Below are 26,307 nucleotides of genomic sequence, written 5' to 3'. Positions count from 1 at the left end.
AGGAGCTTAAACTATCACTGTACGTCGGCCAATAACAAATCAATTCGAGTGACTGAACCGACCTGCAACTTTAATGAGTTCAGTGATATCTTACCCATATAACCAGCTCATATCCCATCCAGCAGTGATGACCGAGGAGCGTGCACAATAACGATCAGGAAGTGATAATGTCTGCACATACCACATCATATAACCTGTAATGACTTTTTAAGCAGAATGAGATCATTAGGAGTGAGCTGCCTCAGCATTCACAAGCGTGATTACATCCTGCACACACATACACACACACAGTAAATCTCAACTGGCAAGCTGGGGGAACTTGTCCTTGGCCATGTTATCTGTGTGATGATTTGCTGGTTATCCTCTTCTGCACTATAAGGTACCACAGATTCATTTGAAGTATAGTAACTGTATTATTTTTATATGATTCGGGTCTTCAGTACAGGTTGGACTGGTGAGGTAAAATTGGACATCGGATAGACTTACATGCAAATCACTTTATCAACCAGTAAGGTGTTACATCTGAATCAGAATCGCTTTTATTTTGCCAAGTACAAAGGGTGCACAAGACATTTGACCTAGTTAACTGGTGCTGACACGTTACAAGATAGTTACACAACACGGGATTGGCACACAAGCTGCAGGACTAAGACATAACAGGACATGACACATAGGGCAGATCAGATATGTGACAGTAAAGATGACGTGTATGCATTCAGAGCTGAAGCATTGTTCCAGTGTGGCAGCATTTGGCTTAGTTGGTAACAGCTGAGGAGCAAAGTACAACTATATCAAAACATGAATGTGCAAAATACAGGTAATAGATATGATTATTGTTCTCATAGCCATTGACGGGTATGAAAATAAAGAGAAATCGATACTGAATGTCCCAGTTGTGTGTGCAGTTGGTCAGGCCTGAGGGGGTGAAGAAGTTGAAGGGTTCAGTTAAGCAGTGTGCAGTCATCAGAGAAGCGGGGCCGTTGCTAATATGCAGTTAATTCCTCATTCCGTTACCTCCAGCTCCCTTTATGAGGGCAGTATCAAATATTCAGGGCAATATAGTGCTGATGGCGTGGCTTCATTAATTACAGGCCTCACAGCGAGCATCTGCTAATTTAGATTCCAGTAGGGCAGCTTCTGGTGGAACGTGATACTGCGGCTGTAAAGCAGCCATTAGAGCTTTGTTTCGGGTCCCGGGTTGAGAGGGGCCAGTCAGTCTGTGTCTTTCTCCCTGTGACACTGCAGCTGCTCTCTAATTTGATCTGATTTAAGATGGTGCCATTAAGCTTACATAACACGACCACAGTGGAGATTTTAGAAACTACTCAATAGCACGTTAAGAGATTACTGTGGGGGGGGGGTGGCGCTGATATGTCTGTCCTGCGTTAACACTGTCCCCAGATTTGGCAAATAATTTGTCTTTACAAGTCATGAATTGCTTTTAAAGATGATAAAGGACATTCATTTTTATATAAATTTGTTTGTAAGTCTAAAATTGAATGGTTTTATTGCTAACTTGGTATCCATCGCACTGGTGTTGCCAGTACAGAATACTGTGCTGTTATGGTAGGAGCGCAGGGGCATGATTTGTTACAGCATTTTTCTTATTTTGCTTAAATCTGTGTTTTCCGTGATGTCATCGAGTTATTTATGGGTCCACAAACCCACTAACACAAGATCAGCCAGCTGTGATAATTTTCCATACATGAGGTTACTGTTTTTTCTCGTTTATGAAAGTGTGTGCCAAGAATAAACCATTGTCTGTCTCTTGTAAGAAGTAATATTTACTTCTCCTTGCACTCCATGCAATTTGGCTTTAGATCTAAACACTCAACAGATACAGCTAACTGATACTTTGTTGAGAAAGTCAAAGCGCTTTTGGACAAGGGTGGTGTTGTTGGAGCGGTGTTCCTAGACTTAAGAAAGGCCTTTGACACCGTAAATCATAAAGTCCTCATCTCGACATTATCAAAATTCAATTTCTCCCAGACCGCCCTTAAGTGGATAAATTCCTATCTGACAGACAGAACTCAGTATGTTAAAATAAACAGCCAACTTTCTACTGCTGGGCACCCACCTACTGGGGTCCCGCAAGGATCCATACTTGGACCGCTGCTATTCAGCCTATACATTAACAAACTCCCATCAGTCTGTGACAGCGTAGAAACCCAGATGTATGCAGATGATACAGTTATTTATGTACACGGTAAAAATAAAAATCAAGTTGCATCAAAACTCACTGATGCAATGGTCCGAGTTGCTATATGGCTGGAGTGTGCCTGCCTTCAACTAAACGTTTCTAAAACAGTTGGCATGTACTTTACTAAAAGATTGAACAACATACCTGATCCTGATATACTTGTCTCTGGTGAGAAAATCACACTGGTTAATGATTTTAAATATCTTGGGATAATGCTCGACTCAAATCTATCGTTTAAGCCTCATGTTAAGAGAGTTACAAAAAAAATCAAATTCAATCTCGCAAACTTCAGATACACCAGAAACTGTATGTCTAATAGTGCTGCAAAAATGTTTATGAATGCAATGATTTTTTCTCACATAACATACTGTTCAACAAGCTGGGGGCAAGCCAGCTCATCCACATTGAAGCCCATAGAATCACTATATAAACAGACAATAAAGACATTGGACAGGAAGCCTGTTAGATACCATCATTGCAATATTTTAAGGAAACATAACCTTTTGAGCTGGGAAAACATGATCACCTTTGCAAATCTCTGTCTAGTTTTTAAAATTTTACACAACCTAACACCTCCTCCACTCGGTATCTTCATTACACCACTGCCACAGTCAACTCGAACCACCAGAGCCACTGTGAGAGGAGACTGTTCCATACCTTTCAGACAGAGCACATTCAGCCAAGCAGCATTCTCAGTTAAAGCATCTCATGACTGGAATAAATTACCAGAAAACATAAGAAAGTGTACCACCTACAGATCATTTTCCAATCACTTGAAATCATGGCTCATCAGTAATCAACTATGCAGTCACTAATTCTAGTTGGACTGATTTTATTTTGTCTTTATTTTTTTCCTTTTATTAACTGTATTTGACTTGTGTGTATATATATATTGACATTGACACTGTAACTCCCTCTTTCTATTAACCAATGTATGTCTATATAATGTCTAATGCCTGTTCTTTTATACCTGTCCAGGGAGTCCAGGGACTACGGATGAAAACTATCCTTCTTGGCTAATTCTAATTAATTTTAATGTGCACTGTCCCAACAAATAAACTAAAACTAACTAAACTTCTGTTTTTCAGTGACACTTTCTCATGCTAAACTGTGTACATTTGCATCTCAGTTGTGAGAGATAAAGTGAACGAAATGTGAAACTAATATTAATCTTTCAAGTACACATACATACTTACATTCCATGGCCTAACCCGTCTTTCCAGCAGTTAGACCTTATCTCTATATCTCATATTCCACATAAAAACATTACTGTGGCGTATGGAAATAATTGTGAGCACAGCAACACAAATAAGCTTTTGATCTTGTGCTATTACCACTAAAACTATAATTAGAATATACCTAAGGGAGCATCAGACAATAATAAACAATGAATAAATGACTTTTCTACATCTATGACCACAACTTCCCCTTGCTGCAGCTACACAGCTGCTTGAGGTCTTTATGCAAATGAAATTTCCTGTGAATGAGGCACACCATTGACAGGAACAAGCTTTAGTCAAAGCAGTTATCAGCTCTGAACACATACTGTATGTGGATTTTGTTGAATTTCCACTGTGAGCTTATTTCGCTGCATCAATATGGCCTAATAAACATTTTCTAGACTGAAATTTAAATTATGATAGAGCAAAGTGCATCACACTTGCAATAGGCATTTTGATGATAAATATTGAGGGTAATCGCTATTGATAAATTATCCATCCTGTAGATCGATAAATTTGTTATTTGCATCTTGCACACTACACACAGAAGTATAGTACTCTAACATGTACAGGAGCAGCTCTGCACTCTTTTGTTTCCTCCTTTTTCCTCCCATTATGAGGCTATTATGTTACTTATCACATGATATTCTTCATTGACAGCTCTTGTGAAATACTACCTGTCTCCTTTTACTCAAAAGACCAAAGTTTTCAAAGTCGTTCACTGTATGTCTGTACTTCATAGGCTAAACTTGCTGTTGTACCTGCAGTGTGAGTGTGGGTGTTAATGCATCTTTACATACAGTATAGGTATGCACTGCAATGTCTTTACCTGCAGTAAGTACTGTATAGCCTTAAAAAAAAAAAGTTGATTTAGCTGTACCTTAGATGCTGTATATTCCAGATGTGGAAGTGAAACACTAGTCTCTCATTCCACAGATGATCATATTTACAAGATTTAGAAGAGTCTAATATCAATTTTGAGTTGTGTAAGAGGGTGAATGTAATGATGTAACATCCATTTTCCTAAACAGGTTGTTAAAGGTCATAACCTATTTTAATGTGGCTCATAGTTTTGTCACCTTTGGTATAAATGCCACAGATGAAAACAATTTACTTCAACCTATACTGCATCAGGAGGGAAAAAGGCATTGTTGACTAGAAGGCATGTTTTAGAAGGCACCATTCAGTTTAGTTGTGGCTGCCTGAAACTTGCCTATTTCTTTTAGCAGTCTGATGTATTTCTCCACCCTCGTCCTCTGAACTTGATGGATAGTATCATCTGCTGTTCAATTTACAGCCCAGCCCACGCGCCCTCACCCTGTCCGTGAGAATGAGGATCACTGGAGACGGCAGGCAGTGAACAAACTGCAGGAGCCGTCTGCCTGAACTCCTCTGCAAACATCTGACTGGCTGCCTCCCCCATCTTGGTCTAACCACAGGGTTTCTATCCAACATTAAAACACAGGCCCCGCATTTCTGACTGTAATCATCACCCAGAGAGGTATACAAGTTTTCTTTTTAGAATCTCTTATTTATAGAATAGTGACACCTGTATAGTGTCCAGCACATACACATACATAACATCTTGGTTACATTTTCATTTTCAAATAAAGACATATTAAAAGGCAAAAATATATATAAGACATTGTTTGAATAGATATCATCACACATGAGCTCATGTTAAATATATAAAGGAAGCTATCATTGAGTGTATATTAGGCAGTAGTGTCAAAGTAAGTAAATGTTTACTGCAGTAGTTGGTGAGGTAATCTCTTCATCATTTCCTCTTGCCCTCAGGGAAGAACCATTTCCATTTTTCATTCTGCAGGAGGAAAATAAGTCAATCATTAACTACAAACGATAAACATTAAATATGACTTTAGGATAGGCAAGTGTTGTTGACATGAGTCCTACCAACCTTCATTCCCCAGGATGGGAGTGTGTGTTTGGGTCTGAGGTCCTCAAGGGACTCGTAAGTGTTGCTGTCGGGTTTAGGCTTGGCTGCTTCCCCGTGGCCAGGAATCTGCTCATATGTATTACTAAGAGGGAAGCGGACAGGAGTGGCTTCAATGGGAACCTCAGCATACATCGACTCATTGTTCTGCTCTGAAGGGAATGACCTAGTCTCAATGGCAGTGAGCGGGTTGCCAGGTCTGCCAGCTAGCGCATAGACAGGACTGTTACACAGGTAGTCCAGGCTGTGGCTGCTGGTCGGTCGGCTGTATGTGTCCTTCTTCTCCGCCGGCGGGCCGTGGCTGGCGGCTTGTCTGAGGGGTCTGGGGGAAAGTCTCGGTGGGGTGAGAGAGGGTGCGCTCAGCCTGTACGATCGCTCTTCATCTGAGTTGTTGTCTAGAAGAGGTAGAGACCGACTCTTGCTGTCGAGCATGCTGAGCTCAGAGTAGACCGTGCCTGAGCCTGAGGCAGCACTACACCTGCTGATGTTCTCCTTTTGACAGGTCTGATTCTGGGCTGTGGGCCTCTCGGCTCTGCCTGGACAGTCTCCATGTAAATTCTCCTGACAGCTGTGATGGGCTCTGGGTATTTCCCTGGGTAACTGCTTCTTCAGCTGAGCATAGAAAACCCCGTCCTCGGCAGATTTCTGGTCACTCTCAAGCGGCCTGCTCCTCCTAGGCAAAGGCGGTATTTCCTGTTTCACAAAGCAAGCCAGGTTGTTAAACTCAGTTTTGGAGATTAAAGAACATTTAATCTCAGTAACGCTTATCACTCAGAATAAAATCTCTCTAATGAGAAACGATGTGTCCTAGTTCACAGAGTGTACTCACCTCTGGCTTGCTGTTGCTCTTCGGTGGCAGTGTAGGCGGCTGCTCTGCGGCGGTGTTAATCCACTGGTTCTGCACATTCTTCACAGCTCTGACAGTGACCACGGGCTTTTCTCTAGGGCTAAACTGGATGATATCATACAGCTCTTCGTTCAATGCCTGGATAAACAAAACACCAGTTAGACCTGGAACCTGATTCAACACTTACGTACTTAAGGGGAATGATTCAAGGAGTGTCTTCTCACCTCAAAACACGAAGATGTTAAATACTCTCCAAACGGCTCGATGGGGGTTATCTTGTAGTATTCTATCAGGTCTAAGAGAGTGTCATGTCCCTCTGTGTCTCCGGAGACGATGAACTGTCCTGATTTGCTTTGGTTTATCACAAAGTGCCGACACCGTTCCCTGCCTCTGTAACAAAAGATATGTATGTTGAAGCCATGACTCTCCACCAAATGTTCTTGTTGACCTCGTGTTATAACAACCTGCTCTGAGTAAACCAGTACTCACCTATAGGAAAGTATGTATCCAATGGCCTTATCACTGAGACGGATGAGGAAACAGCCCAGCTCCTTGTCTCTGAGTTTTTCCTCAGCATCCCTGTAGATGGACAGCCATGAGCATTAAAACCTTACACGGTTATTAGCACAACAGTGTCCCAAAGGCCTGTTTGACGTCAATTTTTCAAACATGCACTTCATGGAATTCACCCTGTGAATGACGCTGCTATAAAAAGAAAATCCATTTTGCGAAAGGCCCTTTCCACAAGCCTATCATTTACCAATACAGGATCTGATGTAACTCTCCCTTGTGCTATTTAGGGTGAGCGCCTATAGAAACCTGTCCCTCCAGAGGAAAGGGTGTGGGTATGAGCGGGTATGGCAAGAACAGTTATCAAGTGAACACTTTCCATCAAAAATGGTTTGGTGAATTAGATCCGCAACTCCTCCAGAAGGATCAACAGTGAGAACCAACCCCCTTTACACCATCAGATCTGTACTCTTCTACATTACAACTGCACTAACCCCACACTGCACTGACAAATAGGCTTACACTTAGCCCACAAAATAATTAATAATAATAATAATAAACAGAGATAGTAAACCTAATCCCCTTTTTCATAGATTTCTATCGTTTGATGTTTGCGCTACGATACTCAAACATTACATAAACATATTCAGACTTAAGTAATAATCCATCTTAATTTTTCTTGTTATGTATAGGATACATTCTGTATTAGAAATCACATATACAGTACAAAGCAATTAAATACATTCTGTGTTAGAAAATGCAATTGGTCATTTATTACTACATTTGGAAAGGTTATCTATAGTAATAAACCTTTTCTCCTGTCAGGACATTGTAGGCACAAACGTGATACCTTTTGTTATCACAGGCAAATTATGCTAATACATTGAACTGTTTCCAAATGAATACTTAGAAGGTCTTACTTTCTGGCGATGAAGCCCAGGAACCAAGTGGGGAAGATGCCATTGTGGAGAATGAGAGGTGCTTGAGTCTCTAGGAACCACTTGGATGCCAGTTCCCTCAGTCTCCCTTCAGTTCCCTCGGCCACAGATTCTGCCAGTGGTTCCCTTTGCTCCATCCTAGTCCGGTCCTAATCAAACCCAGACAGACAGCTGATCAAGACAACCAGCTTTCATTTCTCAACACTGTGACACTACAGTTCAACAGTCTAATTTGCCTATATTTCCCAGGAGGCGTCAACCAGAGAACGAAACCTGCTCAATGTCCCCATTGTTCAAGTTTATTGCTGATGCTGCAGCAAAACCTAGTAACTCCATTCTAGGTCATTTTCATGTTTGTAATTGAACTTGAGTTTTATCGGCAGAGAATGTTTCATCACGCATAACACCCATTCAAATCCAATGTCAAAGTTCACAAAATGCAGCCTAAATAAGGCTGTTTTCCTGAAATTCATGAAAAGTTGACTTTTTGAAGATACAAGGTTTCCATCCGACAGCACAGTTATCTAGCTTGACCTCGCTTGTTGTTTCTGAGGTTACTGTTGACATCTGTGGTAGCCAGGCTGTTTGGTTTTTACTTGACAAACTGATTGTTTGGCTGACTGGACTGGACTGTAGTTTACCTTGAAGCAAAACATCCGACAAGTCCTGAAGCAGGTGGCCTTAGGATGTCTCTGATCCACTGGCCTCGACCCTAAAATGCTGCAGCTCTTTTCAGATTTAGGTTTTAGTTGTCTAAACAGGGCGTTGCAATTCCTTTTAATCCCTAGAAAAAGAATAGAACAAAAAAAAAATATCTGCAATGAGACTTTATTCTCAGTTTAATCCAAAATTCAGTAACTGCTATGCTGAGGTTAGTTATATTTCAGAGTTAAGGTTCAGCACATACCTTTCGGTGCGATTAACAATGCGTGGTTTGAGCCTGGTGTCATTTCAGCAAACATTAAAATGATGCTCTCATCTTCTGAACTGTCTGCAACCTCCAAGGGAAGGTGATCTGAGGGAGTGTGACTGTACACGGGAGATATAGAACAGATGACATTTAGAATTACACACACTTTTCCACCAGCTTGGAAAGCGACGGCTCTGTGTAACGGTAAAGCACAGTTCATACAGCTCATTTGCATTTGAGAGACACGGAGGAGAGGACGGCTCTCACCAAGCAAGAGTTTCCTGAAGAGAAATGGAAAGTAAGCTGTACAGAAAAATGTGGTTTTTGTGCACGAGTGCATTGGTTTGCAACAGGAGATGTTTTGCCCACAGATCGTCTGATTACTGTAGCAGTGGGACATACGTTACGTCAACGCTTCAGCTTTTGTTTGCTCTGACATTGACTTGCTATAAAATCACATCACAGCTACTGAGGCTGGACCAAATGTGCAGAAGAATGGAAATAGTTGGGTAGATCCACTGTCTTTGCCTAGGCGTTACAAGGCGTAAATAAACAATAATTAAATCAGATATTTCCCCGCCTTGTTTTTAAGGCTGTGATGAACTAACTCATCCCCTCCATGGCAGAGACACTCGGCATGAATCAGCTCCAGCAGTCTGAGCTGTGTGGTGAGCGGTAGGATTTCCCTGTGGGTGGGATAGCCTGACAGAGGCTGTGTCATACTGAAGAGGATGAGACTGGATTTCACTGCTCCCCAATGGCAGCACCATTAGATCTTAGCAGACATATCCCTACAGTCCCTTCAGCCAGCATATCATATTCTCTCTGAGCCCAGTGTGGTTTTTATGTGTTTATTTTATTCAATCTCTCATATAATAGACAGTATAGCCTGTGCACGAATGAGCTTGTACTCAATAAGGGCAATTTCCACGTTATGTATGACTAACTCTTGCTACTGTGACCTAACATTTCAAAATCATCATGATAATACTTGAAAAAGAGATAGGAGGCTGGAAAGCTTCTTAGCTTCTGATGTTAAAAATAGTTTGGGGTCTCGTAGTAAAAAGGGTCTTGTAGTCATGAGTAAAAAAGTGATCCAAGGCTTAAAAAGCCTTTGTACTCGGCCATTCATTCTTTACCTGGCTATGTGCTGAAATGTCTTTTTATCCCACGTTTTGATAATCTATTATGTAACTATTATTTTTTTGTTTTTATCTCATGATGTAGGCTACCTTTTAAACTAGATATTATTGTGATTCTCATGTATTTCAGATGAGTACTTAATAAACTTAAACTTAAAAAATTATGAAACATTAAAAAAAAAAAAGGGGCTGTTTTTTTGTATTTTTTCCTCATCATCATGCTAATGCTTCTGTAGATGGCTGTAGGTTTTAAACGTCTTCGTGACTCATGTGTGCTCCTCTGGGGGAGTAGAAAAGTTTTGGGTCATATATTATCACTGATTCCATATTCATAAAGAATCCCTTAAACATTACGTGCAAAACATCTCTGGATATGAGCAGTTTTTCTTAACAGTACCTGTGTGCATTTTGTACGATGTGTGCATTTTCTCTATCACCACGTAGGCATATATGACAAAGAGGCAGATTTGATTTATAGGAAATAGACAGTAGGTCGCTCTTACAATAAGTTGCAGGAGCCTTTATCAGTCTCCTGGCTGTGTGGCAGATGCATGTCTTAAAGGTCACAAGTCAGTTGACATCAGTAAAATGTCATCACATCAGATCTTGGTAGCAAAAGGCCTATCTGACCCAAATCGTCATGTAGTAATTTGTAACAAAATAATCTATTGCTGAGGAGCAGATGCTTTTTTTTTTTTTGCTTTTGTTGTATTGCATCCTGGTAGAAAAACTCCAATTCAGAAAACAAGCTACTTAAGAGCTTGAGTTGAATGATAAGACTATTCAATGATAAAAAAAAAAACAATCACTTAAATACAGATAGCACTGTGCATATAGGGTTGGCACTGGATGTTTTGTTCAAGCCAGGAGTGTGTGGGTCTCTACACTCCTGGACCCACATGCCCTCATGTCGTAGCATGTTCAGGTCTGCAACCATTAATCAACCTAAAATACAAAGCCTCTCTCCCTGTGGGACAGCTTGTTTACTTCTGCAGCTGCACAGTGAGCTCCAGGCCTAGTAGGGGTATGCCTAATAAACTGAACTCTGTTCTGCGTTAGACTGATTTTGTTTCCTTTAAGATTTTACATATGAGTCATGCAATAATTAACAAATTGTTTTGCACGTCATAAATTGGAGACAGAGCAAATAGGCCTACTGTAGATGCTGCGTTAGATTTCTTAAATCCTATCTATAATTAGGCTATTCTAGTTATTCTACCACTATAATTATTCTATTTTAGTCGCATAGTTTGTGTTTACGGAAGAGGATTAGCCACCTGTAAATTCGAGTTCTGAGAATAAAGTCAGAATTCTGAGAATAAATTGACTGTATTCTCAGAATTCTGACTTTATTCTCAGCATTCTGACTTTAACCTCAGAATGTTGAGACTCTCACTCATTCTCTAACTTCTGAGATTCATCTCAGAACTTTAAATGTTTCACGTGTGGCCTAATGCTCTTCCGCATGTGTCTGTGGTAGTGAACAGTGAGTTAATGATAATGACTTCATCGTACTTCATGGTATTTTTAATCTCCTATGGCACAGTAGGGACTTAGTTTTGCTGTGATATTTGTATAGTATCCTCCTAAAACGTATTATAGGATTATTATAGTTCCTTTTCTTTGGGGATGAAGAACCGCAGATAGAGGAAAAACACATGTGAAGGATTATAGCAGGATTACTTCGCTCAGAGCTGGATGGATAGGCTGCTTCAGGTTAGCAGAGGCAGCTCGTCTTGTCGAACACCGCCACCCGGCGGTACCAGGGAGGCTCTGCTCCTTCCTCACTCGCAATTCCCCATTCAAAACTACAACTACCGTGATGCCCGCGTCCAAGAAGCAGGCAGTCATGCGGATGGAAACAGAAGTGTGCATCCGCTGTGCTGCACGAAGAAGAAACTTCCAGGGAAGATGCACGAAGAGGAGGATGGCAGCGAAGCAAATTCCCCGACAGCTTCGCGGATTCTGGCCTCCAGGTCGGTGGATGTGGCCGAAGTCGAGGGCGCGAGGGAGCAGGCCTCCAAGTTATGCGGCTACCTGAACAAACTCGCCAGCAAGGGGCCGCTGAGGGGGTACAGACCGAGGTGGTTCGTTTATGACCCGAGGAAATGTTATTTGTATTACTTCAAGACTCCTCAGGATGCCTTGCCGCTCGGGCACATCGAGATAGGCGATGCATGCTTCAGCTACGATGTGGAGGGGGACGAGGGTCAGTTCGAGATCCGCACGTCCGGGAAGGAGTTTCTCCTGAAGGTAGGCGAACTAAAATCTAAACAAACTTTCAGCATGGGTGAGTGTGTATCCCTGCCTTGCCAAAAATGACCCTATTTTGGTGTGATTTGTCACTTCCTTTCTCATTGTGAGGAAGGCAGACACACCCATTCTCACTTGTTGACAGTTTTATTAGAGCATTGATTTGCCAGATAAGCGACTTTCCTCTGTGGACAATGTAGCAGGGAGGAGATGTGATATTACAAGTCTCAATTAACGTTACTGTTCAACAACAATGCTTCCCAGTGTGTTAGGTATGTAGGCTATATGTGTCACCTTACTAAGTAGGGCCTAATTCAACACTTGATAGGCTGAAAGCACTGATCCACTGTTTCTATTGGCCAGAATGAAAATTAGCCATGAGGTAATTTTATCCATCTAATGACCATGACTGCACATATTCCGGGGGTTCTGGGAGGTCATGGATGCCTCACAGCATCTCATGTGATGATGGTCTCTCGCTCCCCCTTACTGTCATGTGATGTGACTGTGCCAGTGGGTTCAGTTTCAGGACAGGTGGCAACAGCAACAACAACAACAACGACGACAGAGGTGGCAGAGAAAACCACCGCCTCTAGTTTCACTTACTCTGGCTGGCAGCTGAAGTCTCCATCATTCTGAGCAGACTGTGTGAATGGTTAATGGCTAACAGCTTGCGTGGCCCGAGGCTGGAACTGAGACTGAAACTAGCATCTGTGCTGATTCACATGACGGATCCTAGCTTCCACTGAAATGCATGCGCTCTTGGACTTTTTTATTTATTCCCCAGGCAGCTTATCAGTTTGCTAGCCTAGGTGTTCATGTTGCTGCTTATTTGTCATGTGGAATATAGGAATGAGAAATGAGCATGTTGAAAGTAGCTCACAGAAACCTATTTTTGAACAGTGACTTATTTTATCCACTCCAATGAATAACCGTGTGTGCATGCGTGTGTGTGTGCGTGTGTGTGTGTGCGTGTGTGTGTGTGTGTTCCAAGGCCCCCAACAGGCAGGTGATGCATTACTGGCTGCAACAGTTACAGCAGAAGCGATGGGAGTACAGCAACACACGCGGCTCTGGCCAGAGAGACAGCTGGAGTTCCCCAACCCTCCTCTACCCACACACTGGCCTCGTAGCCAAAGACAATGGTAGGCAGGTACACACACACACACACACACACATAGGCATACAGTGTATGCACACACACACACACACACACACCTTTGTTTCTCTGTTCTGTTTTATCACTTCCACACACAGCTGAAAGAAAACGCCTGTATAAGGATTAATATTTACATAAGAGCTGCAAACAAAAGTGACAGTTATTCTGTTGCCAAGTTCCTGAGTTCCTGTAGAAAGATTTGGTCTTACTATGTGGGTGGGGCTATGCCACGCAGTGACTGAATGACAAATCAAAAAAGGGAAAAAGATAGTTCTTCTCATGTAATGCATATGGGGTGTGTTTTATTTTACAGAATTTGCTGAATAGCAAAGTCCTAATGTGTCTGGTGCTTGCTGTTCTGCTTGGATATTGTGTTTGTATGCATTTCTTGTGATATCCTCTGCCATTTTAGCCTCAGAAGCCATTGAGCTTTTGTCAAAGAGCTGTGATGAAGTGTGTGGGAGGAGAGAGACGGCCTGTGAAGTCTGACCGCCTTTTAAAGAGCAGTGACATCTGCTTAATTGGAATTTTCACTGTGGAAAGGACATTTGACATTTTAATGTGGCTGTTTTTATGGATAGTACAAGATTAATGTGGCTAGGCTTTACAGTATGGCCAAGGTGGTGGAGGATCTAGTATTGGCCTAACGATAGATAGGCTTATGATTCTGCATACCCACACCATGCTGGTTTGAATTTCATTGCCATTCTGGTAAATTAACATGTGCAACTGTCAGTTTGCAATCAACTAATTTACCATATTAGAGTTGGTGCAGGGTGAATTATTTTTAGAAAAGATAATAGGCTTTGTTACTTTCTTGTCTGAATATGTTAATTCATAGTTTGAACATCGTACATCACTCAGGGCCACATTTGTTTTCACTTTAATCCATTTCCACATTTAACAGAGCTAGTGTGTTTTTCATCGTGACACATGGAAAATTGCCAGGATTTTACGAGAGTCCTGCCTATTAAAATACTCTCCATACATATGCTAAGTTAAGAGCATAGTGATTTGATGAGATGCTTCATCACGTTGGTGTGGTTGCATTGTAGCGGAAGGAGTCTGACCAATTTTACCCTTGAATTACGGTGTAAAGAGAACGATGTGTCAGCGGCTCTTGGCTTCACCTCCGGGTGTGACAACATTATTTTGGAAAGAGTAAGAGCGGCTCGGTCCTTACATAAGATGTTCCCACACTTTTCCAGCTCATTTCGTACCAAGAGGAGAGATCTATTTAGTGTGCTGACCTCAGACTGCATATTGTCTGATGGTTGGCGAGCTGCTCAGGGACCCACAGACAGACACACCCCGGTAAAGCATTCTGGGTAACACCAGATATTGCTTCAAGCAGAGCTACTTCTCTGGAGCTTACTCAGGACAATTGCAATCCCATTTCCTGATAAAGCTTTACTCATAGTTAGTCATAGGGGCCGGAGAACCAACAGTAGCAGTGCTAGTAATGCTATTCTGTTAGAACGCTATTCTTCTTATTCTAGTAATCTTTGAAAAGCGTCTCTCTGTTGGATTTCAGATGCCTTCCTTTTTGAAAAGCCAAGTGAGAGCATGGAGAAGGTCCGCAGCGACTTTGCCATGGAGACGGACACAGATGGAGGGGGAATGGTGGGCATGCAGTCTGCCAGAGGGCCGTCTGGCCTGTCCAACAACCCCCTCAACTTCTCCCTCAAAAACTGGGGTACAGAACTCAGGTAAGGCCAAGAGCTGAGCTGAAGCACTGCTGCAGCCGGACAACACTAACTTGGAGGAGGATTTAATGCAACCTAGCTTCATTTTCTTAGTGAGAAAGTATATGTTCAAGTCATTGTTTTCAGTGCCTGCTGAACAAGCTTAGCCAGTGTCTCAACTATGTGTCCTAATACAGCTATACTGAGGAAAGAAAATACCTCTTCGGTCCTTCCTGAGGTTGGCTGCAGTAGAGGAAATGGTTACATCTATAGTACTTTGCTCTAGCATGCAGTTCCTTTTCTGGGGCATACAACACGTCCATTCAAGTGATGTAACTCACTAGAATGACAAATATGTGAGATTAGGTTTGGAACTTTGTATCCACTGTGAAATGGAAAGAGAGGTTGTAGGTTAAGATGGACAGACATCTTATAGGCATTTGAGCTGAGACATTGCCTGCTGCTAACAGCATATCTCCATGTCTTTTTTGAGTATTCTCTTCCGTTTATGATATCTTGGTCAACTTGATTTGGTTTCTCATATTGTGGTGTGCAAGGGGTGTTTCTAGGGCTAAAAAAATACTTATTAATACTATTTTGGACTCCAGACCCGTGCAAAATCATTCTCACTAACTAAAATGGAGGCCAATGGAGCAGCCAACTATACCCACTGGTTTTGTGACTAAATCCTGAAGTTTCACCCATGGCAGTTTCTGCAGCTATAGCCCATGATCAGCCCAGACCACAACTGAAGTCCAAAAACCTTAACAGCCGAACGGAGGTGTTAGTAAGGCGTGGAAGGTACGATTCCATCCTGCTGCACAGAATGAAACTGTGTGAAATCGATTTATATTTGTAGTGGTCTCACTTTCTGAAGTGTGAAAAACAGAACTTCCTTCACACAACACTCAAAGGTACACCTGACGGGAAATGGTTAGACACCACAAGCGTCCTGAAATAATAATAATTTAGTTGTGTTTAAATACTTTTAAATCCAGTCATTTCATCATAATGTTGTTTTCTTGATTTCAGATGGTTTATTTGTAAGCCAGGTTCTCCCATCAAGTGTGATCCAGACATATAGAGGTCTTTAGTTGCAGGACTGGATTCTGTATGGACTGTATATTCCATATGTTGTGGGCAATTGCATGGTATTTTCTCCATATTGAGAAAAGTTTTTAGAGAACTCAAACAAAGAAACTTTGTGCTGATGCTGTTGATTCTGAGAACATCTCAACCTCTGAGTTACAAAGAAACAGGTTATCAGGCTTCCCTACTGTTTGTCCTTGTTGCCTCATGGATTTGAGCCAGTTTACAGAGCAGCAACAGGCTACTATCTACTGTAGTGCTGATGCATTCCACTCCTGATTTTATCGACCCTCCTGTTTCTGTTCTGTCAGGAACTCCATGTCTTATTTGCGGCCGGGGCGAGGAGGAGAGAACAGACGCAGCGTGTTTTACACCGGCAACAACGTAGAGGAGTGGGAGCTGGTGGATCCTCCTTCCAAGGACATGGCTGAACAGAAACCTCATCCAGACACACACAGAAGTATGTCCACTCCCTGCTGCCTGCGTTTAACACTCTGACAGTTACTCTAGATAGCAGCATGATTTCCACTGTTAAGATACAATGTCTTTCTCTTATCTGGTTCCAATGATTATTTGCTGAATATTCTAACAAATGGTCAAAAAATCTTATTTTCTGAAAATGCTCTGCCTGCCTCCACTCCCCTAAGTCACTTTAATTCATGTTTGTTTATATCTGCTTATTCGTATGCGTACAATTCAAAATCATGGGTGTGGATCACAGGCAAATAAAAATGATGAAATTCTGTTCTCTCAGATTCCATTGGATCAGCTTTTAACTTTGACTTTGGGCGCAATTCATCACGGCCCAAGAAGCCATTCCTTCGAGACATGAAATTTGGGCGCAATGCTGAGACCCGCAGCGCCGAGAGCTCCCCAGTGGAATGTAACGGCAGCAAACCCATGGAGATGCAGCTTCGCCTTCAGACCCAGCAGGAAGAGCTGAGCCGCCTGCACCAGGAACAGGCCAAACTCCAAGAGGAGCTCGCCAGTCAGAAGGTACAACTCTCTCTCTCTCTCTCGCCCTCTGTAGCATTAGAAAAATGTAATGGAATGCACACAGGATTTTTCAGTGATTATAGCAACCGTATGTGTTTTTGCTGCAGCTTTTCTGCAAAAATGGATTTGCTTGTTGAAAATTTAGATGGGTTATCATGGGAACACTGGCATGAAAATTGTGATTCCTGTCATTCGAGGGTTTTCTGCCGGAAGTGTTTGGGAAATGGTCAAAATTGTAAATCCAAGAAATATTTCTGGGATATATTTCAGGAACTACAGTTACAGTGCTATGTGTTTTACCTTTAATTGTAAATACCTGGACTGGCTTTATAACCTATGAGGTGCCATCTATCATCTGATACGCTGTAGTTTAGAAGAAACTCTCTCTGCTCTTACTGTCTGTTCAGTTCAATATTAATGCAACACAAGCCTGAGGTGGAGCTTTCTGACTGACTGGTTCAGTGTAATTCTAACTTTCTCACCAATATCCAGGAAGACAGCAACTGATTAGTCATGCTTCAAAAGAAACAAGGAAACAGCAGCTGTCTCACCAACAATCGCAGATGTGTCAATCCCTCCCATTACTCTCTGTTCTCGTTTTGTTTGAAGGTGAGATGGAGGAAATGGGCACAATGACAGGACAGCTTGCTATAATAGAGAGGTAGTCAGATGAATACAAGGTCTATGTGTCCTCTGTTTGTGAAGTTGTGGTTTACTGCATGCTCAAACTTAAGCAGGGATTCACTGAGTAGCTCACGAAGCCTTCTCTGTATAACACTGGTGTTGGAAATATCCTGTCACCCTTATCCTGGCACTGTTCAGTCAAACTGGACCTAAGTGTGTATTCCAGTGGTACTGATAGTCATTGGTCCCCTCAAGGTAATGTTGGACCTAGACTGAATCTATTAGTCATACTAGTGTATTAAGTAGGTTTCACTGCACGTTATAGTATAGTCAAGTAAGTGTGTGTGGCTGTGTGCGTGTGCTGCACACACAATGGAAAAATGCGAGGCAAATCACTTTATCCGTGTTTGCACATTGGGCTAATTTTCTCTTTAGTGATCTACTTTGTCATGATAAACTTTGTGCAATTAAATTTCATGCTTAGAAATTCGATAAAGTTAGATAAAGGCTTGTCTGGGCATACTGGTGGCTGTGTTAATCAGTTACATGTTGCTTAGGTCAGCACTGCCTCTATGGCCACTGTCAAACAGTATGAACTGTTCTAGGCAACCAGGACAAAGGTGTCAATAATTTAACAGTTTCCTGATCAAATTGTATTGAGATTTCATTCCTCATGCAATAACATTTGACTTCACATGTATCAAAAAGTAGGAATGGAGGTATCCTGTAGAGCTGCAAAATTGTTGCTAATCCGAATTACTTTGCTAAATATTGTGATGCAAACTGTTAATCACTATCATTTATCTTGATAATTTGAGGAGCAAAATCGTTTTACAGCATTTTGTTCTTCTTTCGCAGGCCTTCTGGTTATGTTTAACTATAGCACTTGCACTCTTTTATTTACCTTACTCTCAGCCTACTTATATTCTTATATCTAGGGTGTGGGCTGACCACTCTCCTTTTAAAGACACAATGAGATCGAAACCCAGTTCATAGTGTGTGACTCTGCTAAAAAGTAAATACAGGCAGCAGTTATGTAAGTTGAAAAGTCATTTTTCCCTTATGCCGTCTTTAAAAAACACATGACGGGGAATTCATCCTTCCAAAAGAATTGGTTCATTTGTTGGAAAACAGCATCTGCTTCTTCTGTTTGGGCAGTTGGATATGTCACTTTCTGTGCACAAACTTTTGTACATTCATTTGTTCACCTTCCTCCTGGCGAACACAATGCCTATTGTTTTCACACCTTCCACCCACATGTATGTGAGCTTGTCAGTTCAGCTGTGTGGAAGAAGGGTAATTGTTTTGAAGTGCATTTATTTTCCAGTAATTGGACAAACTGCCAGATTTGCCAGTATTGACCAAAAAAAAAAATTCCTTTATTCTCTACCAGGAGATGGTGAGACTACTGCAGCAGACTCTTCGGACCTCCCAGTGTGAAAGAAACCCAGCGCCCCGCCCAGCCCCAGCTCCAGATTCAGCCCCAGACCAGAGTCTAGCCCCAGTAGTAACCCAGGAGGAGATCCCCCAGGTGGAGGTCCTGCTTCAGGAAAGGGATGAACAGATCCAAGCACTGTGCGGCCACATGGAGCGTCTGGCCTTGGAGAAGGAGAGCCTGCAACAGGAGCTGAAGGGCCTGAAAATCAAGGTGGGGGAGATTAATGACCAGCTGGGCATGCTGATGGAAACCATCCAGGCCAAGGACGAAGTCATCATCAAACTGTCCCAGCAGAGCTCCGAGCAGAGCGGCCAACCAAACGACTGCAGTTCACCACCGGCCAACAAGGAGCAGCAGGAGCTGGACATCCTCAAGGTATGATGGGAAACACTTGAACTGATTTACAGTCGATTTAGATGAGAAAGCAGCAGATTGTGAGAACTGGAAGGAAGGAAGTGAGTGTGAACATGGAGCCAATGGACCATAGCTGTTATTAACCTGACTTTGTAGAATTAATTTGCCTAGCTGGTTTTATATTATATAAAAATCATTATACATGTTTGCTGATTTCCACACTGACACTGTTTTACTGAACATATGTTTCTCTAATTTCAGGACAGTCTTCAAGGCTACAAGTCCCAGAACAAGTTCCTGAACAAAGAGATTCTGGAGCTGACAGTATTACGCAGAAATGCGGAGAGCAGAGAAAAAGCTTTAGAAGCAAAGGTACCATCATGTGTTTGTTGGTTAATGGTACAATTCTCTGTTAGCAGAAACAGGAAGTCAGAGTGGCTTTTAGGGGAAGTCCGGCGCTGACCTCAGCTGGTGCCCTCTAAATCATCTAAAAATGCCAAGTCAGAAAACAGCATTCTTGTCAGTGAAGATAATCCCTCAATGTTTACTTTGTTCTTTGCTCCAGTACACAGCGATGGAGGCCAAGCTGTGCCAGGTGGAGAGTAAGTATCTGGTGCTGCTTCAGGAGGTGAAGACCCCCGTGTGTTCCTCTTCAGAGCAGAGTCCGGCCCGCGAAGTCATTTCCAGATTACTGGAGGACGCACTGCAGGCAGAGAGCACAGACCAGCAGGAGCACCCCATCTTCAAACCACATACTGTCAGGTATGGACGCTGCAAAAAGCCATTATGCATAAATTATGTTACATTTTTCCATATTGAAAAGTATGTTAAATTTCCCAATAGAACAGAAGTTAGAATATGAAAGCAGGATAGAAAATTAGAGCACATTGCTATAGTAAACATTTTTCTTAGTTTTGAATTTAAATTATAACGCAAAGTGGGAAAAGCAGCTTTTCCCACTTTGAGTTTTTAACACAGTGATACCTTTGATAAAGTTGTTGCTCACTAGTGAAAAGAAAAATCCACCCTAAAACACTTTAACACTATTAAGAATAGCTCTTGGTGTTGTACCTTGCATTCCTGGGTCCATTTTGTTGTTTAGGGTTGTATTTTTTTCTTATGAATTGGCCAGACATAGACAACGTGATGCCATGTTGAGATATTTACAGCACAGCTACAATGGAGCTTCATAGCAGAACATTTTTCAGTTATCTAAAACATCAACGATTAACATCATGTTTTGGTGTCGATCACACAGCGTCAAACAGAAAGGGCTTCTTTCTAGACTCACCATTTTGCACTGGCACTCGACAATCATACAGGGAGAAATCCCTTGTAGAAGAGGATGTTGCTACTAGACATGTTACGTTTTGAGTACCATGTTTTTCTCAACTGGAAAAACTTGCTGTTGTTATTCATATTGCTCTCTCCACCGACACGTAAAAACCACAGCTGAAATTCAACAAGTTCAGGCATGTTCTCTGGGGTTTATCGAAAGGCATTCTGGGAAATGAAGGAAATCACTAACTGACAGAGATGTGGATGAGGCAGGTTGAGGGAAAGAGTATCTGTGGACAGAATTTTCCTTTTAATGTGGGACCTGGATTATACTTTGATGTGGGACCTGCACCTGAACTGCAGGAGTTTAGAATAAGTTCAGTTTTTTCCTGATAATGGCTTCATTCATTCAAACTGTACAGAGAAAAAGCTACAGGCATAGAATGCATCACTTGATACAATAAGATATGTCATGCAGTGTGACCTATTACTGTCATGACTTTGACCATCTTCTCTCTGCCTTTGTTTAATGTCAGCGAGTATGACGTGTTCGGCTTCAAGACGGTTCCCGAGGAGGAGGAAGAGGAGGAGAAGCTGGTTGCCAAGGTGAGAGCCTTGGAGCTGAAGTCCTTGTCCATGACGGATCAGGAGGTGTCCGTCGGGGTGAAGTGGGAGAACTTCCTGGCCAGCACCATGAACAGGGACCTGGTGCGCTCCCCAGAGCTCAAGGCCCTGATGCGCAGCGGCGTGCCCCATGTGCACCGCCCCAAGGTGTGGCACTGGTGCGTCTCCTTCCACGTCAGGAAGTTCCGGGACCACGTGCAGCCCGACTATTACGAGACCCTGCTGACCGTGGCCCGGGAGAAGCCCAACCCGGCCTCCAAGCAGATCGAGCTGGACTTGCTGCGTACTTTGCCCAACAACAAGCACTATGCCTCCCCCAGTGCAGACGGCATCCAGAAACTCAGGAATGTGCTGCTGGCTTTCTCCTGGAGGAACCCAGATATCGGCTACTGCCAAGGCCTAAACAGGTACTGGAGTGGAGAGGGGTTCTGGTTATTGTCATTTAGCACTGCTGTGTGCTAAATGATGTTCTTTAAAACTTGTGTCTGTTTATGTCTTTCAGTTCCAGTGTAAAATGGAAAAGGTGGGAAGCCGTATAATGCACAAAACAAGTCGTTTATTTGTGTTCGTTAATTGCTTTGAAGTGCTTGTATTTGTTAACACTATTTATAGCAAATAAACTACTTGTTTTGTGCATTATATGGTTTCCCACCTTTTCTATTTTATGTTCTCTGACCCACTGGGAACCGATTTTTCCACTGCCTTTTTATATCAGCTCCAGTCTAACTCTGAATTGTATTTCTTGTCATTTTCTCAGGCTGGCAGCCATCGCCTTGCTCTATCTGGACCAAGAGGAGGCCTTCTGGTGCCTCATAGCCATTGTGGAGGTCTTCATGCCGAGGGACTATTACACCAAGACTCTGCTGGGCTCGCAGGTAAACGAGCTCAAAGGTTACGCTCTAGCACGGGAAGACACTGGGGCAAGTTGCTGCTGCACTACCAGAGTTTCCCTGGTTGTCAGTGATGTCATATTCATGTGACCGAGCCTGCTGCTCATGACTCACCAGAGCAGGAATGCGGAGCAGTGATCAGCACAGTTTGCTGTGGTTTCTCGCTGCTGAATTTGACCCCATGTTTTCTCCAGCTGTAAAAATAAAGCTCTTGATTAGCTGTTAAAAATAATGTCCTGGTTGTCTTGCATCTAGGCCAGCAGGTCATAGGAATTTATTTTTTAACCTCCGCCCCCTCTATGTCCGTGCAGGTTGACCAGCGTGTGTTCAAGGACCTGATGAGCGAGAAGCTGCCCCGGCTCCATGCCCACTTTGAGCAGTACAAGGTAGACTTCTCCCTCATCACCTTCAACTGGTTCCTGGTGGTGTTTGTGGACAGCGTGGTCAGCGACATCCTCTTCAAGATCTGGGATGCCTTCCTGTATGAGGGACCTAAGGTAAGAGGGAGGGGGGGGAACTAGAGCTATAATCATCAGGGATATTTAGGGCCGTGAGTCAGAGACAACTGTGGGACGATCACCTGTAAACTCAGTAAATGTTGAGGTTTTGCACCCAGAGAAAAGGCTCATATCAGGACAATGAGGACTGTGCGATGCTATAAGCACCGGAAAATACTGTTCTGTTCAAGCTTTGCTCTAAAGGTTAGAGAATACTGGTGTCAGTCCTCTGAAGTGGCTTTGCATTTCAGAGGGATAATGTTTTATAGCTTTTTGTCTCGTAGCAGGATAAATCACGCGGTGGATTTCATGGCTTTGATCATGTTTCTCCGCAGATCATATTTCGCTTCGCCCTTGCTCTCTTCAAGTACAAAGAGGAGGAGTTTTTGAAGTTGCAGGATTCCACAGCCATCTTCAAATATCTTAGATACTTCACGCGCACAATCCTGGATTCAAGGTAAAGTGCTGCAATTAACCTTGTATTTCTCTCACGTTTTAGTATAATATACACTACTGTAAGCGTAATACTGTGTTTTGCTGTAGCTGACATTTATGCGTACAGTATGTTGGCTTGTAATGCATGCATTTTGTTCCTGTGCTCATTGTGACAAGCATTACATTTTAAAAGAAGTGAGTCGCACGCTCAAGTTCTAGATGCAAAAGAAACAGTAATTTATTAATGCCGACATTTCAGACATCAGGCTTTCATCATTTATTGTCCATGGTCAGCACAGTTTTATGAGGGCCTCTTTTTTTTCTTCAAGTATTACATTTTATCCACTATGCTCAGCCTTATATCAGAGGAGTAGGTCAGGATTAGAATCAGTTTGTTCACCAAGCATAATAAATTTGTACAAGAATTTGTCATGGTGACATTGGTGAAGGGACATGTTGACAACTCCTGTAGTAACAGAAGTACACGCTGGCACACAGAGAACAGGGACAACAGGGAGTCAAAATCAGCACAAGGTATGAACAGAAAAACATTCCACATTACCAGGACTGCATCTCTCTGTGACCTCTGTTTCCAGGAAGCTGATGAACATCGCCTTCGTGGACATGAACCCCTTCCCCCTGAGGCAAATCCAGAACCGCCGATCCTTCCACCTGGAGAAAGTCCGTCTAGAGCTGACTGAGCTGGAGGCCATCAGACAGACCTTCCTCAGGGAGAGAGAGTCCAGTCAGGACAGACGGAGCTTCGTGAGCGACGATGAGGAAGATAATTGACCTTGAGCTCGTCAGATCGCCGGGCTGTTTGGCTGTGTGTATAAAAACAAAGAGATCATCTCCATATAGACGGGCAATGTGTTGCAATTGCTCGTGAGCATTTCCCACGCATTATTGGATTTGGTCTCCGCATCAGAGCTGGAACAATCAACTTTATACTTTCTTGAGCGGTATGGCTTCGAAGGACCAAAACATTATAGGCCAAATGGGCTTTCTATCAGTATTCCTGCCATCTTTTTTTAAACGCCGTAATTGCTGTATGCTTGTGTGACAGCCAGAATAGAAGCATGTCCTGTGGCTCTTCAGTCTTCAGTGCCAAGCTAAGTCCTTGCAGTCCGAATCAGTATTTTTGAAAACATGGTGTCACGTCATCTTTTAACAGTGGGTGATTTTTAGCCTGTTGAAGGAATGATTATATATATTTTTTTTTACTCTTCTTCCTTTATGATTAGACATTTTTCTTTCACTGCTTCTAGTTATAGCTCCTTTCACTGTATAAATTTGTTATGTTTACCTAAATCACTTTGGAGGTTTCCCCCTCCACATACCCACTTAACATCCCTTCTTTTGTGTTTGATCCCTGTGTCTGCACTTGAATCACTTTTGCTGAAATTTAAGTCCTTAGATCAATAGTTCATTCCAAAGTTTTTGAGGTCATTCCAGACTGCAGGAGAGTGCTTGTGTTTCGAAAGACCAAGCACAAAGATTTACCACGGAGAGCAGGATCAGTAGCAACGTCTTCCCATGTAATGTCACATACATACATGTGCGTCCCTTCATGACATTTCTGGGTCAGACTGTGCTTGTATTTCTTATCTCAGGATTCAGGTCAAATTACCAGACCGTCTGACTCTTCGGTTTCCGACTATTCTAAAATCCACGTATTAAGATGGATTAATCTGCCCTTAAATTATACCCTTGCCTTAAACTACAGCTCTTAAATGTAATACAATGCTCTATTTTAATCAAATTATTACCTTTGCCAGAAATTAGGGTGTTGTTGTTCAGTGTTTAAAGGGTTCAGTTCCCCCAGACTAAAACAGTTGTATCTTGCATTGTGTGCACATCAGCTACACTATTGCTGAAACTGTATTTCTGAGCCCCGTTTGAAATTTCTGCTGTAGGTGCACTCATTGTCCTCAGAGTGGCAGTATAACATCTTTCAACCCATCAGTATGTTTACACGAGTCTGCAGGTACCTTCCACACAGTATAGGGACTGGTTTCAAAGTTTAATTACACTGTGACGGAGTTTTAGATCAAATGTTGAAACATGGTTGTTCTCTGAAAATAAAAATATGATTTGTAATCTATGAGGGAAGTATATGAGGGAATTCCTAGGCATGTGTGGCACCATCTTTTCTCTCGTCCATAGATACACACACAGGCCATCCAGGTACTTTTGGAGTGTAGTTAACGGTTTAGCACTGCTATCAGGCTCTCTTTACACCTGTTATCCATTCTTACTATTTAACAGCCAAATATGTAAAAGCTGGCATGTCTAACATCACAGCTGGTGTAGAAAAAAACAAAAAATATGTTTAGATTTATCTAAAAATCTAAAAATGTGTTATTTGAATGGGAGTCTATGCGTAGGGGACAAGTCTCCCCCTGTGTGCCTATACGGTTTACAGCATGCTGCAACTTTAAGTTCCTTTGATTTTTTTTTTGTTACATTTTTTCCCTTTGATATTAGTTACAAAAATGTAACTTTACTGGCAACCTTTTCTCGTGCTACAGTATTGTTAGCCATAGCATTTTGCTCTTCCTTTTATTGTTGGACCACCTGCTCCATGTTGGCTGTTTAATCAAATGAGAAAGTTGCAGAATTGTAATTGTTGTAACAATTACACATAAAGACATTGTAATTGGAAAAAAAAAAGTCATCTAGAAGTTGAATTTAAGTTTGTTTTCCCCTTGAGAGCAGGTCTCTCTAGAAATCAAAACTTTTCAAACTTGACATGCTGTAACAATAATTTCTTTTACTCACACATTTATTTTGTTTTTACGTTTACTCATTTTGTCAAAGGGTTCGCACAGTCGTATGTCTTAAGAGTTTACCCGTATTCCAATATGTAACTTCTATCTTAAGCTTGTTATTTTGCATGCTAAAATTGGCAGTTTTAATGTTTTCTGTCATATTACATCAATCACTGAATTTACTTTTCACATTGAATAAGCTAGTTTTAAAGCTCCCACTTTTCCTTTTTTTTCCTTTTTGCTTTTCCCAGCAATATATTGCACAATTGTAGTGCCATGACAACTTTCCAGAATATTAAAGGGCACATCATTTTTTTGTATCTAAATCTATTTGATATCATCTTGTTCATGGTTAATCAGTATCATTGGATGTTACAAAATGCTACATTTTTATGGTGTTGAATTCAGTATGTCGCTGTGTGATTTTTTTTATTTTTGTTTTTTGTTTGTTTTTTATATCAGTTAAAAGACAAATTCAATAAACAAAGGCTGG

General features: G+C 42.0%; 2 protein-coding genes across 2 annotated transcripts; one reads left to right on the top strand and one right to left on the bottom strand.

The window, feature by feature from the left end:
- Window positions 1-4,951: 4,951 nt before the first annotated feature.
- On the bottom strand, window positions 4,952-9,300 carry LOC139909453 (uncharacterized). Its single transcript, XM_071896544.2, has 9 exons — window positions 9,188-9,300; window positions 8,577-8,698; window positions 8,311-8,453; window positions 7,652-7,818; window positions 6,711-6,800; window positions 6,446-6,611; window positions 6,204-6,359; window positions 5,339-6,067; window positions 4,952-5,242 (listed from the first exon to the last, which is right to left on the bottom strand). Exons 1-9 carry the CDS (start codon window positions 9,298-9,300, stop codon window positions 5,198-5,200), a joined length of 1,731 nt encoding a protein of 576 aa, XP_071752645.2. The 3' UTR covers window positions 4,952-5,197.
- Window positions 9,301-11,617: 2,317 nt separating this feature from the next.
- Window positions 11,618-26,273, top strand: tbc1d2b (TBC1 domain family, member 2B). The gene is made up of 13 exons (XM_071896504.2): window positions 11,618-11,974; window positions 12,969-13,119; window positions 14,668-14,842; window positions 16,219-16,367; window positions 16,662-16,903; window positions 18,921-19,340; window positions 19,581-19,691; window positions 19,885-20,081; window positions 21,134-21,628; window positions 21,979-22,096; window positions 22,423-22,608; window positions 22,944-23,065; window positions 23,640-26,273. Exons 1-13 carry the CDS (start codon window positions 11,633-11,635, stop codon window positions 23,833-23,835), a joined length of 2,904 nt encoding a protein of 967 aa, XP_071752605.1. The 5' UTR covers window positions 11,618-11,632; the 3' UTR covers window positions 23,836-26,273.
- Window positions 26,274-26,307: the final 34 nt, after the last annotated feature.

This window comes from Centroberyx gerrardi, chromosome 4 (assembly GCF_048128805.1).
Source record: "Centroberyx gerrardi isolate f3 chromosome 4, fCenGer3.hap1.cur.20231027, whole genome shotgun sequence".
Lineage (NCBI taxonomy): Eukaryota > Metazoa > Chordata > Actinopteri > Beryciformes > Berycidae > Centroberyx > Centroberyx gerrardi.
Note: the sequence above shows the minus strand (reverse complement) of the source record. Positions and strands in the feature narration are given on the sequence as shown.